Below are 15,440 nucleotides of genomic sequence, written 5' to 3'. Positions count from 1 at the left end.
AGGGCAGAGTCAGATCACAACTGCGGTGACCTACCTACACAACAAGGAAATTCCAGGGTAATTTGCCAGCGACTTCTACAAGGCGACTCCTGATCGTTGCCCCAGGGAGCCCAAATCATTAGAGACGGGGATATTTTGAATTATGGGTTTTCATGCAACAAAGAGGGATAAGTTAATTAACTTTCCTGGAAATGAGAAAAAGCCAAAGGAAAGTTGACATGTGTGTGTGTGTGTGCGCGCGCACATGCAGTGGCAGACTTTGGGCTCTCAAATTTCAGCAGCGGCCTGCGTGATGCAAAAATTCAGTGTCCCTGCTTCTCACACTCCTATATCATTGTTGTGGCGCCCCTGCAGTGTGGCACCCAGTGCAGCTGCACTGGTCATGCGACCCTAAAACCACCTTTGGTGTGTGTACACACACTTTGGCCTGCCCTGTTTCCTAGTGTTGTGGCTCCACCCCAAAGGTGAGCCGCTTCTGCCTGTCTCCGTAAATACCGGCTGGAATCTTGAGATCACCCTTCCCTGTGCTCTCCTGAGTCCTCAATGGGCTTTGAATCACTCTCTTCAGAGAGGCTCCTTGGACACTCATTATTAGGTCTTTCCAGCACCTAGAAAAGATCTCTCTTAATTTTTATTTTCTAAGGCTGGCAAATAAGTGTTTTGTTCCATCACATTCATTTTTATGCTGCTTTAAAAATGCCTCCCCCCCCGCTTGTTATTACAATGTGCTTTAAAAATATTTTATCGTAAGCCACCCTGACAACTTGATCAAAAGGCGGGATATAGAATTGTAGAATTCTAGAGCTGGAAGGGACTGGATTGGGTCATCCAGCCCAATCTCCTGCGAGGCAGCAATCACAGCTAAATATTCATAAAGCAAATAATTAAAATCAAGCATTTGTTGTTTGTCATTATTAGATTTGTATAGCTTCCCATGAATAAACATTCCCTGAGCGGCTTACAACAAAGTATGAACAGCACAATAGATTGCTGGTGCTGGTAGCAATAATTCTAACAATAAGAGCCAGCGAAAACCCTCAGTGTATAAAGGCAGGAGAAGCTACTTTACAGCCTGGGTTTAAAGCACAGTGAAAATGTTTGGGGCAGAACATGCTCAGCCATATTTCTGCTGTTGGAGAGGATGTGCAATGCCTGCCTCTCTCAGTTAATGGCATTTGAGGTACCAGAAGGGAGGCCAGGCAGCATCTTCGCTCCTAATAACATTATGCCTTCTCATTACATTACTGTTGATTTTACAAGCCTATTTTCTTTCCTTTAAGAATCCGAAGCCGCGTTGCTCTTGGTCGTTGTCGATTTCCTTCGACGGAGATTGGAGCTCACCTCCACTTACCACTAGGGGGAGCTAAGACCGCTGCAAACCGTTCCCGTGCCGGCGCTTCCCGCCGATTCAATGGGAAATTAGCATACAATTGTTCTATTAAACCGCAGCAGCGCATGCATTTCGAAATTGCTAGTTTTCTGCACGTCTCCCTCCCTTTGTTGCCCTTTCTAATGAAAGCATTTTGATTTCGTAGCCGTCTCATGGAGGGAGCCCAAAGATGCAGGGCAGAACTGAAAACTAAACAGGAGGAGGAATGCAAGACCTTAGGGTGCATTTGGCAGGTGATGGTGGAGATGGTGGAACCTCTGACATCCAGTGGCGTAGCGTGGGTTGTCAGCACCCGGGGCAAGGCAAGTAATTTGCGCCCCCTAACCCGTGGATTTGCGCCCCCTAACCCGTGGATTTGCGCCCCCTAACCTGTGGATTTGCCCTAACCCCAGATGTTGCGCCCGGTGCGGCCGGCCCCCCCTGCACCCCCCACGCTACGCCACTGCTGACATCTGCTCTCTCTGAGCTTATCCACATCTATGGTTTGCCCCCCTCTTTCCAGGTACAGGTTCGCATTTATTTAATTTTTATCGCCTGGAGATTTCCCCCACAAAACTCCAAATCTTTAGCACTCAATCAGAGCAAGTGTCAATGTGGGTTTTCCACAGATAGCTGTTTGCTCTGACTGAGCTTTAAAGAGCAGGTTTTCACAGGAAAAGCTTTGGAGCAAGAAAGAGGACATGGAGGAAAGGAAAATGAGGCTGGAGGGGGCTCAGCCCAAACCCTGCCCCCCCCTTAGCCATGGAGGGGGCACAAGCTTCTTCCCAACCTCCCAATGTGACAAAACAAGTCACTTGGCTTAGGGTTGCCATGTGTCCTCTTTTTCCAGGACACGTCCCCTTTTCCAGGGTGGTTTTTTAAAAATTTCTTTTCCAGGTGTTTTTTTTAAATTTGCCAAAATGTCCCTGGCTATACTTTTTGGGTGAGACATAACTGGTGGTCAAAGACTTGCTTTCCTCTTCTCTTCTTCTGGCCCCCTCAGCAATATATCACAGCTTCTATAGCCAACATGTAATAGGGCTATTTAAAATGAGAGTCCTCATAAAGGTAAAGGTAAAGGGACCCCTGACCATTAGGTCCAGTCGTGGCCAACTCTGGGGTTGTGCACTCATCTCGCCTTATTGGCCGAGGGAGCCAGCGTACAGCTTCCGGGTAATGTGGCCAGCATGACTCAGCCGCTTCTGGCGAAACCAGAGCAGTCACGGAAATGCCATTTACTTTCCCGCCGGAGCGGTACCTATTTATCTACTTGCCCTTTGACGTGCTTTCGAACTGCTAGGTTGGCAGGAGCAGGGACCGAGCAATGGGAGCTCACCCCATCACGGGGATTCGAACCGCAGACCTTCTGATTGGCAAGTCCTAGGCTCTGTGGTTTAACCCACATAGGGTTATTTAAAATGAGAGTCCTCATAGAGTCCTCTTATTTGCTCTGCAAAATATGGCAACCCTACTTTGCTAAGAGTTAAAACAGGGAGCCGCTGCCTCACCATGTGTATGGAGAACTGCTTATGAGTAATATTAACAGCTTAATGAGCTGCTAATGAGGCGCTCAGTCAGCTGCTTCAGCTTGCAGTATGAATCCAGAGCAAATTATCTCCATGCATTTTCTGCCTTACCAAGGGAGAATTAAGGGCAGCAGATAAACCAATGTGACATACGTCTCAATTTGGACATTATTTCCCCACGTATTGTTTTAAGGGTACCTTCTCTATAAGGAAGCTCAACTTGCTCTGACTGCAGAATGGGGAGTTTTCAAAAAGTTGTCTCCCTCCCCCTAATCCACCCTTTAAGCCTGGTCCCTCTCTGGAAGCCTGCGCAGCTGTCATCCCAAAATGCTGGTGTCCTAAAGGGGCAAGGGGGGTGCAGGCGTGGACCACCTCACCACCATGAGGAGGGTGGCCCTGACCAGCCCTTGCTCTCCTCTAGCTTCTTGAACCCTGGTGCCACTCGGCGAAAGGCAGCCCAACATTTATGCAAACCAAAGCAAAAGGGAAAAGAAGGTCAAGGCAGAAGAAGAAATGGCAGTGTGATGGGCCGGGGGTTAACCCGAGCAACGCGGTCCAGGTCCAGTCCCAAATCCACGGGTTCCATGAAGAGTCAGTCCAACAGGGCCAAGGCAGCAAACCAGGCAATGTCAGACACAGGATCTCAGGCAGGTTCTGGCAAACAGCAACGTTGCTCCCGCAACCTGGGGCGGGGTCTGACAGCCTTTTATCTCTGATGGAGTAACGGCTGGTCCTGATCCCCCAGCGACTCACTTCCCTGTTTTGCCCGAAGGCGAGCACTCCTCCTGCGAGTACTCAGGTCTCTCCTTCTCTCAGATCCTAGTCTCTGCAGCTCGGGAGACGTCGGTGGGTTACTAGACCCAGGGGCTGCCTCAGCCTCCCCTGACCCAACCGGTAGTGGAGCAGCTGTAAGTGATGGCCCAGCTGGAGGCAACGAGGTCATCCCTGCATCTGGAACCAGGGCAGGCTCAGGCCCCTGACTCGGCCCAGCTGGTGCTTGTTGCAGGGGAACCTGTGCAGACTGGGACTCTTCAGGATCAGGCCCCAGACTTGGTTCAGATGATGCCTGAGGCAAAGGATCTGGTGTGGACTGAGACTCCTCTGGTTCCAAGCCCGAGTCCCAGGACATAACAGGCAGATTCTTCAAGTCTTTACATTTATCTCTTGCTTTGCCCAACTCTCTTGTATTCCAAAAATCTTAATGTACGTTACTATTATCACAAGATGCAAAGTTGGACAGCCTGTCCTCAGCCCAAATTTAAAAACCAAATGAAAATATATCCAAACGTATAGCCAAAGTAAAAGACAACTGTAATACTATTTTAAAGAAGCCCAACAACTCTGACGATTTTATAAATATATATATTTATGAACTTTCCCTTTATTTTGGTTTTCATTGCGGCCAGGGATATCTCTCCATTACTGTATCTATGGATATGCATCTAGTTCCTCAGCACAGTTTTTGGAATGATAACTGTGTTTGGCTTTTCTGCAGAATCCAGAATACTTTTTTCACAAGAAACCGTGGGAATCAAGCCTTGCTTGACAAGGGGACAAATCCGGATTGGCATTGGCTTCAGGGGGATCTGAGCAGCCTAAGTGCATGCAGGATTGTGGGCCTAGGAGAGTCGCCAGGGAACCCGAGGGAGACACTGGGAGGGGTGCAAAGAAACAGGAGGATCTGCACGCGGGGTCCAGATGGAGCACCAATGTCCTTGCTGAAGGTCCCCAAGGCTTTCTAAAATTCATGGGCATCTGCAGATGGGATGTTGCCACCCTGCAATGAACCATAAGCCCCAGATCCCCAGATCCCCAGCTTGCCTGCCTGCCTGCCTTCCTTCCTTCCTTCCTTTTTAAAAAAGAGTATAGGCTTCTCGCATTTTTAAAAACTGAGATACAGGGCAAAATGTACAGATACTATTCTTCACTTTGTGTGTGTATATGTGAGAGAGTGTGAGAGAGAAACTAGACTGCTCCCACTTTCAGGGTTTTGTTTTGTTTTCTTATTTATTTATTGCATTCACATCACACCCTTTTCTCCAAGGAGCTCAAGGTAGCATATCAGGTTCCCCCAATCGTCATTTAATCTCAGTGAGAACAGGATGCTGGGCCACTGGCCTGATCCAGTGAGCTATTCTTACGTTACGCCCAGTAGACTCTGCAGCCTGACACTGAGCTTGGCCGAGGCTGGACAGAATTGCAGCAGAAACCTCATTATACATTTCATTTTCCTCTGCTGCTGAAGATGTATTTCAATGAGGGTCAGAACCAGGAGCAGCTGAAGAATAGAGCCCTCCAAGGAAACCACCCAAGATGCTCCTGGTAGATGTCCTTCGCATCCACATGCCCTCTTAACATCATGTAGCCTCCCTGTATAAAAGCATACGTTGCTCAACAGGCACTGTGTTATAACTCCAATGTCATATTTTGCAGGTGGAAGACAGAACAGCAGCAGGAATATAATACTGACAGCTCAATAGCAAGAACTGCCCCAGAGCGCTCAGAGAGAGCACAGCTGCCCTGATTAATTTATGGAGTTTTAGGGAAAGATAACAGAACATTACTGTGATGTTTGAAATGAAAAGGTCAGAAGGAGCTAATAGCTTGTCCAAGGCCCAAGACATCTCGGATTTAATGAAACTGTAATGAAAATAATTCTGGAATTTGAAATGGAACCTTTGCATGTTAAATATGAAATACCAGGGTAACGGAGGTGAAAGTAGATTGAGTCGCATTAGCTGGGGGCACGGGTCAAATCTGACGCAAGGAACCTCCATCGCAGGGAGGCAGACCAGAGTGCAGATTCGGGTGAACAGAGCAGGAAAAATAAGCTTGTGCTGCAGAAAGGGAGTCCGCATTGACCGAATGGCCTAATGCAGCTTTGGCCAGGGGTGGGTGTGTCCAGATGTCTGGGGCGACAGCAGCCACCAGACCCAGCATCCTATAGCCCTGCTGCATGGGGGTGATGGGAATTGTAGTGTGAAGCACCCAGAGGACACCAGGCTGGCAAAGTCTGGACTAATGAAATTTGCATTGTGGTATTTTGGGAGCTGTGCTGTGCCGTCTGTAGGATATGGCCCACCAAGGTGGACTAGAGGGCATGGGTGGACCGCCTGGTTTTTCTGCCTGCCTGAAATAGGGAAATTGGCAAACACACCCATATAGCCACAAAATGCTGCTGCTGCCAAATTCATTTTATTTCTATTCCTTTCTTCCTCTAAATAGTCCTGGGCAGTGAACAATGATCAAGTACAGCAATTGTATGGAATATTTAATTAACCCCCCCCGCAAAACTCAAATATTAATGTTATAAGGTAAAGGTAAAGGTACCCCTGCCCGTACGGGCCAGTCTTGACAGGATCTAGGGTTGTGCGCCCATCTCACTCAAGAGGCTGGGGGCCAGTGCTGTCCAGAGATACTTCCGGGTCATGTGGCCAGCATGACAAAGCTGCATCTGGCGAGCCAGAGCCACACATGGAAACGCCGTTTACCTTCCCGCTAGTAAGCGGTCCCTATTTATCTACTTGCACCCGGGGGTGCTTTCGAACTGCTAGGTTGGCAGGCGCTGGGACCGAACGACGGGAGCGCACCCCGCCGCGGGGATTCGAACCGCTGACCTTTCGATCGGCAAGCCCTAGGCGCTGAGGCTTTTACCCACAGCGCCACCCGCGTCCCTTGCAATGTTATACAGCATCACTATTAAAACACAGGGCAAACTTCAAGTCCTCTCAGCTTGGGCAGACAAACATGTATAAATTGACCCCTAAATTTGACTGTGTGTGGAGGAATTGAATGCACCCCCACCAAGGGAGGCCATTCCACAGGGAGTGCTGACACCAAAAAGGCCCTGTCTCAAGCCGCCCCAGGCCGGGCCATGAGCAGGGTTTCCTCACCCAAGCACTGGGAAAGGGCTCCATTGAGCACTTCTGTACAGAACCCTGAGTGCCTCAGGACCCTACAACTGACACCTCCAACTGGGCCCAGTGGCTCACAGCCAGCCAGTGCAGTGTTTTAAGGGTGAGTGACACATGATCCCATCTCCATGTAGTGGCACCCTACACCAGGTACACTTTCTGGAGCAACTTCAAGGGCAGCCCAGCATGGTGTGCAGCGGGATGCATCCTGCTTAGTGAACCATCCATTGTGCCCCAGTCTCAGTTTGAATGATGGTGGGAATAGCAGAGCAGCTCTTTATGAAATCTACAAGCTTCATCCAGTGGCGGGGGGCGGAGAGCAGGCGCGGGCGGGGCTGGCATGCCACCCAGGAGTGTGGCGCTCCACCCACAGGGGCATGACGTGCGTCCTGGGGGCGTGGCACCCCAGCTGCAGGGGCATGGCGCCCAGCGCAGGCGGGGGAGCAGCCACGATGGCACCCCACCCGGATCGCGCTGCCGGGGGTGGTGCGCTCCCCCTGCACTCCTCTTCCTCCGCCAGTGGCTTCATCTCAGGCAGGGGGCCCTCCCAATTTTAGCGAAATCACCCCCACCGCACGCTATGCCCTTCTGAAAACTGTGCCTACAGGGGTCCCACTTTGCACTCCCTGTATTCCCCTCACTAGCCTGAGCTCAGTCACACACTGAAGTCCATTTGTGGAAAGCACGTATGAATTCATCCAATTTTCATCAAACCCCTCCCTCCAAGGAACTCACAGACACACTGTTGTTATCCTACAGCTCTATAGATTAAGCTGAGAGATGGTGTCTGACCCAATAATATTTCTTTAAGCACAGTTGTCCCCCCACCCCGCAAACATTATTTTCACTGACTTAATAGGCCTTATTTATCTTTTATTGTATGTTCATATATGGATATTGCATTAAACTGTGAGTTGCTCAAAGTGTATCAGTGCATATCATTAGTTCTGCCCTTTACGAGCGTGTAACAGAATAATGAGCACAGTAATGAGTTCCTGGCCTGTTTTTCCGTTCTGTTCTGCAGAGTATTTGGTCCCCACTCACTGCAATGTTCACACATCCAGCATCTGCATATATGAATGCAGCAACCTGCATAGAAGCATCCCCTCGGCAGACATCCTGCCCAATGCATGGACTGCACAGGTGACCACTAGAGGCAGACCCAGCCACCCCGTCCAAATGGAGGATGAATGCACGGAGGAATGAATCTCTGAGAAGGTGCAGAGGAAGGTTGAAATGAGATTCAGTTGTTTTAGCTGGCAGCGCACGGCAAATCTAAGGCAGGGGCATTTCTGCTCTGCTCCCAGCTCTGACCAAGCTTATCTGCATTGAAAAGGGACTTGGTCCTAAATGATCTTCAGGAAAATATGCCATTCATTCAGCATCGGATGCCAAAGGCTGTGTCTGCCTGCACCGCATCATCACGCACACGCAAAATATTTTCATGTACGCTTTGGGTTAAATGATAGTTAAAATTCTGCTCACAGGCAAACCAAATTCTGCACCAAGAAAAGTTGAATCCTGCAGCAGGTCTGTGTTATACAAGCTGAGTGAATTTGCCTGATTTCTCTTATGTTACGGAATTGATTTTGTAATCATGGCCGTCTTACATATTTTTTTCTGCTTTGGGTAATCTTGGGAAGGACAGAGAGCTAGAGCTAAAAGCCTGCTCCCCATCCAGGATTTTCCCGAGACTTCTCCATGCATTTTCAAACTGGTCTCTGCATCTTGCTTTTTTGCTTACAAAATCATCATCATCATTTTATTATTCATATGCCACCAATCTCACTTCCAGAGAACCAAACTACTCTGCTCTGTGCTTCTTTCATACACGTTTAAATATACTGGCTCTGGGGTACCAGCTGCCACCAGCTCCACTAGGGGCTTCCTTAGAGTTCTCCCCTTCCAGCAGATCTAGGGAAATTGAGTCAGATCTACATACAGGATTTTAGCAGGCAGCTTACTTACCCGCTTCCCCAACAAAGACTTCCACAGGAGTGCTGGCAGGGCTCTCTCCAACAATATTGTATGCTGTCACGACAACTTCGTATCTCTTGTACTTTTTCAGCTCTGGAAACGTAAAACAATTGGGTTACAAACATATTCGATGCCCCACTTAAAAGTTCTCAGTAGCCCAGAAGACAGGTGAATAAATGGAAAGGTATCAAATCGCTCTGATATTACTCTGATATTCTAGTTGGATCTCTAGGAGGAGACATTATTTTGCTTTCATATCAGTTCAAATCATTCCCCGCAAAGAATACTGGGAATGACAGTGTGGTGAAGACGTGAGAATTCTCTTTTGGAGCTCCCTAGCTCATCTCACAAATTTACAGTGTCCGGTGTTTGGACCAAAGCTCAGTGTTGAAGCTGAGAAACTGTTGAACTTCTCTTCTTTCCCCACACAAGAAATGGTCATTGCCTTCTGCAGTTTCTCTGCCCGTAAATAACAGTGGGGGATTCTGAGAGGCTGTTTGCACATGGTTGAACCCTTTATCTTATGTTACATGCAGCGAGGAGGACCAAATCCTAGTCATCCTTAAGATGCATCCAGAGCAGAAACCATTAGCCATAGCAGAGGCCATTATGGTCTCCTCCCCAGAGGCACTGGGTCCAGAGGAACTGACAGAGCGCAAGAAGCATGCTTGGAAACGCAAGAGTCTTATTTGGAGGTGTGTGTGTGTGTGTGTGTGTGTGTGTGTGTAGAGAGAGACGTCCTTTCCCCCAGGCAATCATAGCTTGAATGCTGAGCACACAAAACCTGAAAAAAGATTTTGACATCACCAGCTTTGCCTTTGGCCACTGGGCAACCATTCCTGAGCTCAAACTCAGGAACGAGCATTGGCAGAGGCAGGAAGGGGATGGCAAAAGGAAAATAGGAGGGAGACCACAGAGGAGCAGCAGGGGAGGGGGGAGCCCTGAGCACATTTAATAAGCAAGATCGTGGCAGAAAGGAGCATCACATCCATGTCCGTTCGGTCACAGAGACCTGCAGATACTTGCGGTGCCATGATTTGCATATTCAAATCAGGCCACCCATCTTACAGAGGACACGAAGCATCTGGGGAGCCCACCAGCAAAATACTGCCAAGCAGCTGGGCTGGAAATGTCACAAAATTGTGCAAGCATCGCTCTCAAGCTCTTTATTTGCATATCAGTTCCTCCACAACTGGCAAGTTACCCTTCAGCTTCGGCATCACTGAGAGTCGCAGCAAACCATTATCGTAGGAACTGTTTCACGAGTTCAATAATGAGCCCTTCTAATTTCAGATTTCCCGAAGTATTTACCAGTATTCTGCCCACGTATCTGAGTCAGAGAGCAGTGTGTTGCCTGCCGGTTTCAGGTAGACAGACAGCTGATGGTATCTGATTTACTGCTTAAATTTTGCCAGCATAATAAATAAAACCATCTGATATATTATATGAAACAGACATTTTTACGGACTTTCAAACTCCTGCCAGTTCATACACAAGAGCATTTGTTTCGGGGTTTGTTTGTTTTTTTGCTGTTGGAAGGGTGATAATATTTCCCAGGCAACGTGCAAGAAAACGGGACTGAGGCATGCCACAAAATCACTGCGGACAGATTTCATGAAAATTCATGAGAGCTATCAGGAGACCCCCTATTCCCCTCCCAGAGTGACAATTCCCACAGTGGTTTAACAACCAACCCCCCTAACAGTGCTCATTACCTTTAACAAATTACAGCACCCAGAATCCTTTGGGGGAGCATGGTTGTTTGAAGCGGTATCACAACACATTAAAAGTATGGTGTTAATGTGGCCCTGGAATAAGGCCCTAAAAGGTCCCCAGGAATCTCGCCTCTTCCCCAGGATTGCATCTCTCTCTCTCTCTCTCTCTCTCTCTCTGTGTGTGTGTGTGTGTGTGTCTGTACATCCACATGCACTTACGTGTTAATTCATACGTTGTTAATGCAGAGCTGCTGTTCACTGTCTTGAAGCTGCTTTGGGCTATTCAGGGTAAGCAAAGCAGAAAGTTGTTAAGAGGGCAAGGAAAACAGTTATTGCACATGATGTACAGCACAGGCAGCGGGAAATGATGCGGCGCACGCAGAGACAGCTTTAAGCTTGAGGACTGCACCTTGACAGGCAATAAAAGCCACATCACTTTCTAGATAACGTGTCGAAAGATCATCAGTCACGAGGGCTTGCTCAGCCTCCTTGCCACAGAGAGAAATCAAACAAGCAGGCAATATGAGGAAGCGTGAGATGTCCTTAGAGTCGCGGAACAAACAGGCACCAGGCAAGGCTGCTCTAGGGCAGAAGGCCCCCTCCAGATCCTGCCAGGGCTGGAACACAGGGAATTTGTGCTAGAGAGTGTGAACCAAGGAGACAGAAAGACAACCCCACCCCCCTGGAAATTCCATGTTATACATTTACTTGTTCACATTACTGTCTGCAACATCCTCAGAGAGCAGCGCCTCTGACGGCGTGGCAGACAATGCTCTGACTGGCATGGCTCAGGGTCTCCCACTCCCCCCACCCTTTGCTCTTCTCTCCCAATCAATAAAGCCATTAATTTGATGGAGCTCTGAACACCTGATTTACTATCGAGATAGCCACAACATGGAAACAGCAGAAAGCAGGAAGCAATAACTGAAGGTGGGAGAGGAAGGACAGCAGGCCCCCTGAGTGACCCCACTGGAGATACCGTAAATCCACCAGCCAGTTAGCAGAGGGAGCTTCGGAGCATGTGCCTGTCTTCCTCTTATTTTTTCCCCAGTAACCATTTTCAGCACTTGCCCATCTTGATGCAGATGCCAAACATTTCAGTGCCCCTTCTAAAGCCACTGGAGACTGAGCTGAATGATAAATAACTGGACTGCATAAAGTGGGGGGAAGACACACACCCCACTGGCTGCTCACCTGTAAGCTCTGCTCGTAAAGCTGAAGGGTTTTTAATGACCTTGGACTCCAGTCCTGGGACCGTGCTCTCATACTCCAACTCCCGGTAATAAATGCGATATCCCAATAGAAGACCGTTCAGGCTCTCAGCATTTGGAGGCTGCAAAATGTCCCAGGGAAAAATTGGTTAGGTAAGGCTTGTGCCCAGTATTAGTCCATAAATGAGATTCAGCCTAAATGTTGGTTGTTAAAATAGTCATCCATGCAGACTTGCTTTAAGATGAAGTGGAGATGCCCTGGTACTAGCCCAAGATATTTCATTGCATGACCCAAAAGGAGCATCCCTTGCAAAGTCAAAAGGACATGAAAGAGACTATCCAGGACACCACAAGCATCTCCAAGAAGTTGCTTGGGGCATGAGGCACAGCAACATGCAAGCTGTCCTGTACCTAAAAGGTTGCTGGGACACAGTCCGGGAGGTGACTTGAGAATCCCATCCCATCATCCTTTGCAATACTTCGTATATGGGAGCCTCTCTGCCTGAACAGTTTCACTCAGTGGTTTCAGCTAGATGTTGAAAAGCAAGGGGGACAAGATGGAGCCACATGGAGGCAATACAGTTTGACCTGACCACATGGGATCCCAATGGCAAACTTCTCCAGGGAAAACCAGCAATCTCTTGTGAAATCGCCCCATCAGCTAGGAGCAGAACCACTGAAGAAGAGTCAAAGGTCACTGGCAGATCCAGGATCATGCTTCCTGAAGGTAAAGGTTGTCACATAGGGTTTATCTATGCCAACAGGACATCAACAAGAGTGACAAAGGTGGTTTCCATCCCAAACCTGAGACGCAAGTCAAAAATGGATCCAGTTCATCTGGGACTTTACAGAGTTGTTAAGTGATGGCCCACTTGCCAACCTTGGCTAGGAATGTAAAGTTTGAAACTAGTGCATAATTTCACCAAGTCAAGGGGCTGAGTGGTGGCTTCGATAATAGAGGTCTTGCATTACTCCCTCACACAATATGCATTTAATGATAACCTTCAACAAGGCTTCACCAGCCAAGGACAAGGGCCAAGCAAGCACTCATCAGTCCTCATTGTCATCCAAGATGACACTCTGGATGATGACTCTGCTTTGGACCTGGATCCCAAAGCAGAATCCAGGCCAGGAATTATCTCAGTGATTTTATCCTCAAAGTACTAAGCAGTAATATCACGGCATGCCACCAGCATCCCACAAGGATAGAGGCTAAGCTGGGGCATTTCTTTCCTCACCCAAGAAAACTCAGTTGAATGTTTGGGCATGAGCCACGTGCAGTCAGAAATGTCATAAGTTTTCATCCACCTGAGCTCTAGACGCTGTCTCTGCTGCTATGTTCCTTGCAACTCTGTAGGTCATCAGGGAGACGGATGACTTCTGATAAACAGGGAAGGGGGTTCTGTGGAGCTATTGCGCCAACAGCTTGTGTGTTCCAGGAACTCACAAAGATAACAGAGAGTAAACTGGATGCTCCCTTAGGGCCAACAGAAGACCATCTGACTCCATTAAGTTTGAGGTGTGTGCGGACTATCACAATTGAGCTTTTAACCACGTGAAGGAGGTTTGAAATAAGAGCAAGTCCAACCTCAACCAGGCTGAGAACTGCCAATGATAAAGAGGCACCAAGGAGTTCTTCCCCAAAGATCAACTTCATCCTGTCCAGTACAGAAAACTGGATCCAATGTATGAACTGCAGCAGCTGTTGGGCCTAACAAACATTGAGACAGACCCATGGTTGCCACAGTGTCTGTGAAATCCTGAGCTGCGCTGATTAAGGAGACGTCAGCATTTGTAACTGAAGCCTACCCAGAGATCCTCAACATCGCACCTGTCACCTTGGTAGTGGAGGCTGTGAAGCAGCAGGGCAATAGGGAGCTGAGCAGAATCCCTCTTGTGGCTCAGTTGCTTGACACTAGCTGTATCCGTGCTTCAACGTGGCTGCATCTTAGACAGGGAACTCATTAAAAGAGACATGTAACCCTTATGGATTACAGCAACTCCACCTTCCCAGTCACCGGTCCTGTACTGATGGATGAATTGGGTCCACACATCCATCGCTTTCTTCATGCATGTGTCTGCCTCATCTCCCAAATATATGCTTGGTGCAGTCAAGGTGGGCCAGGAATAGTCTCTTCCATTTCTACAACGCATTAAGCTTGACTCCAGTACAGACATGCATATATGAAGTAAAAGATTTGTATTCTTTACATTCCTATTTCCTCCAACACCTGGGTCTATTATACTGCAGCCCCTGGAATAAAATAGCATGGTCTCATTTCAGACTCCCATAACTTCTTATCACTTCTGGGGCTCTGAATATTGTATTTGCTCTCCTAATTCCAGGTTGGGGTTGATCTCGAGGCCTCAAGGACTCTTGCAAGTAACGTATTTCGATACAGTCTTGTGTCATCTGCCTGAGGCCAACTTTTTGAACAGCCTGGGGGACCATCCGTAACATTTGGTTAATTAAAAATGTGAATAAGAATGAGGGCTGTTTACATAGGGCTGCCTTGATCAGAATCTACGTAGGGGAAATGCAGCCAGTTCAATTAACAAGTAGTTTTTGATAATCAAGTTTCTGATAACGAGGGCTCCACAGCAACCCCCCCCCGCCCCCAATTTCTATTTTTCCTGTCCCTCATAAAAGCCTCCTGATCCACATCAAGCCCGATTAAAAGGCAAGCAAGCAGGATTCCCTCTGGAGTCCAGATCTTATGTCAGAATCAGAAGCTATTTAGATACCTGGCACAAAGGGACCTAAGAGATAAATGGCAAGGGAAGCTCTTTCCTTTCTGCCTCCCTGATAATCATACTTCTGCCTTGGAAAAGGTACTTTGCTGAAAGGTCAGGGCATCCTGCTCTTATCCGACTTTCATGGACAAAACCCAGCTTTTGATGGTAATGGATTATTTAGGATTTTCTGTCTATCTCTACGAGAGGCCCAGAGGATCTGCAGAGGCAGGGAAAAGTGATTATGAGTAGCAGCCGGCCAGGTCTGGAGGAGTGAGAATGGCTATTTGTTTACACTGCAAAATTTGGACAAATTATTGGATCAAAACCAGAAATGGACTAGAACAAAGCGCCCAAGTTAAATTTAACACTAAAGGGGTTTTGAAATCACTCATGAACTACAGAACCATCACCTCATTCTACAAAGAAGTCTCAATTCATTCCAATGTGGGTCGAAACAATGAGCTGAGAAGCTTCAATGCATTTCCAAACAGCATGTTAAAACATTGCCTTGTGCTGGGTAACCTATGATAACTGCTGTTTTGACTGTGTTTCCTCAGCATTTAGCTAGTTTAAGCTTATTTTACATTTTTTCATCTGAAAACTACCTCGCGTCTAAATTGCTGAGCACCCAAATAACATAAGCGTGGTAATGACATGTAATTGCCTTCAGTTCTTTCGATGTGGCTCGAGTGCAACTATCCCATTACATTTTCATGAAATAAAAAGCACACAATTATCTAAACTGCCACCTATTTCACATGTATTATCTACCCAAAATCTATCAACAGGACCGGCCTTTATTCCTAACACGTGGCCTTTCGCGGTCCTCTGTCTGCATTTCCGTTTCTTCCATTATACAACTGACTGGGAGGTGAGCTGCTGATTGATGCCTACACACACCTCCTTGGGTGAAAACATTCAACACACCTTGCATTTGTTCAGCACGTTGTAACTGAGAGTGTTAATGCTGCATGAACAAGGTCTTCTGCGCA

At 47.7% G+C, this 15,440-nt stretch overlaps 1 protein-coding gene across 6 annotated transcripts in view; it reads right to left on the bottom strand.

Annotated features, from left to right (window-relative positions):
• The window catches only part of SDK1 (sidekick cell adhesion molecule 1), a 588,002-nt gene that overhangs the window by 61,743 nt on the left and 510,819 nt on the right, over positions 1 to 15,440 (bottom strand). For 4 of the 6 annotated variants that reach the window (XM_077918733.1, XM_028706986.2, XM_077918734.1 and 1 more), the window contains exons 34-36: positions 11,696 to 11,834; positions 10,721 to 10,780; positions 8,778 to 8,879 (exon numbers count right to left, since the gene is read on the bottom strand). In XM_077918733.1, coding sequence (XP_077774859.1) covers positions 8,778 to 8,879; positions 10,721 to 10,780; positions 11,696 to 11,834 — 301 coding nt within the window. The remainder of the gene's footprint in view (positions 1 to 8,777; positions 8,880 to 10,720; positions 10,781 to 11,695; positions 11,835 to 15,440) is intronic. The other 2 variants (XM_077918736.1, XM_077918737.1) reach the window with 1 other exon arrangement.

This window comes from Podarcis muralis, chromosome 14 (assembly GCF_964188315.1).
Source record: "Podarcis muralis chromosome 14, rPodMur119.hap1.1, whole genome shotgun sequence".
Lineage (NCBI taxonomy): Eukaryota > Metazoa > Chordata > Lepidosauria > Squamata > Lacertidae > Podarcis > Podarcis muralis.
The sequence above is the reverse complement of the archived record's forward strand: the minus strand, read 5'-3'. Positions and strand labels throughout refer to the sequence as shown.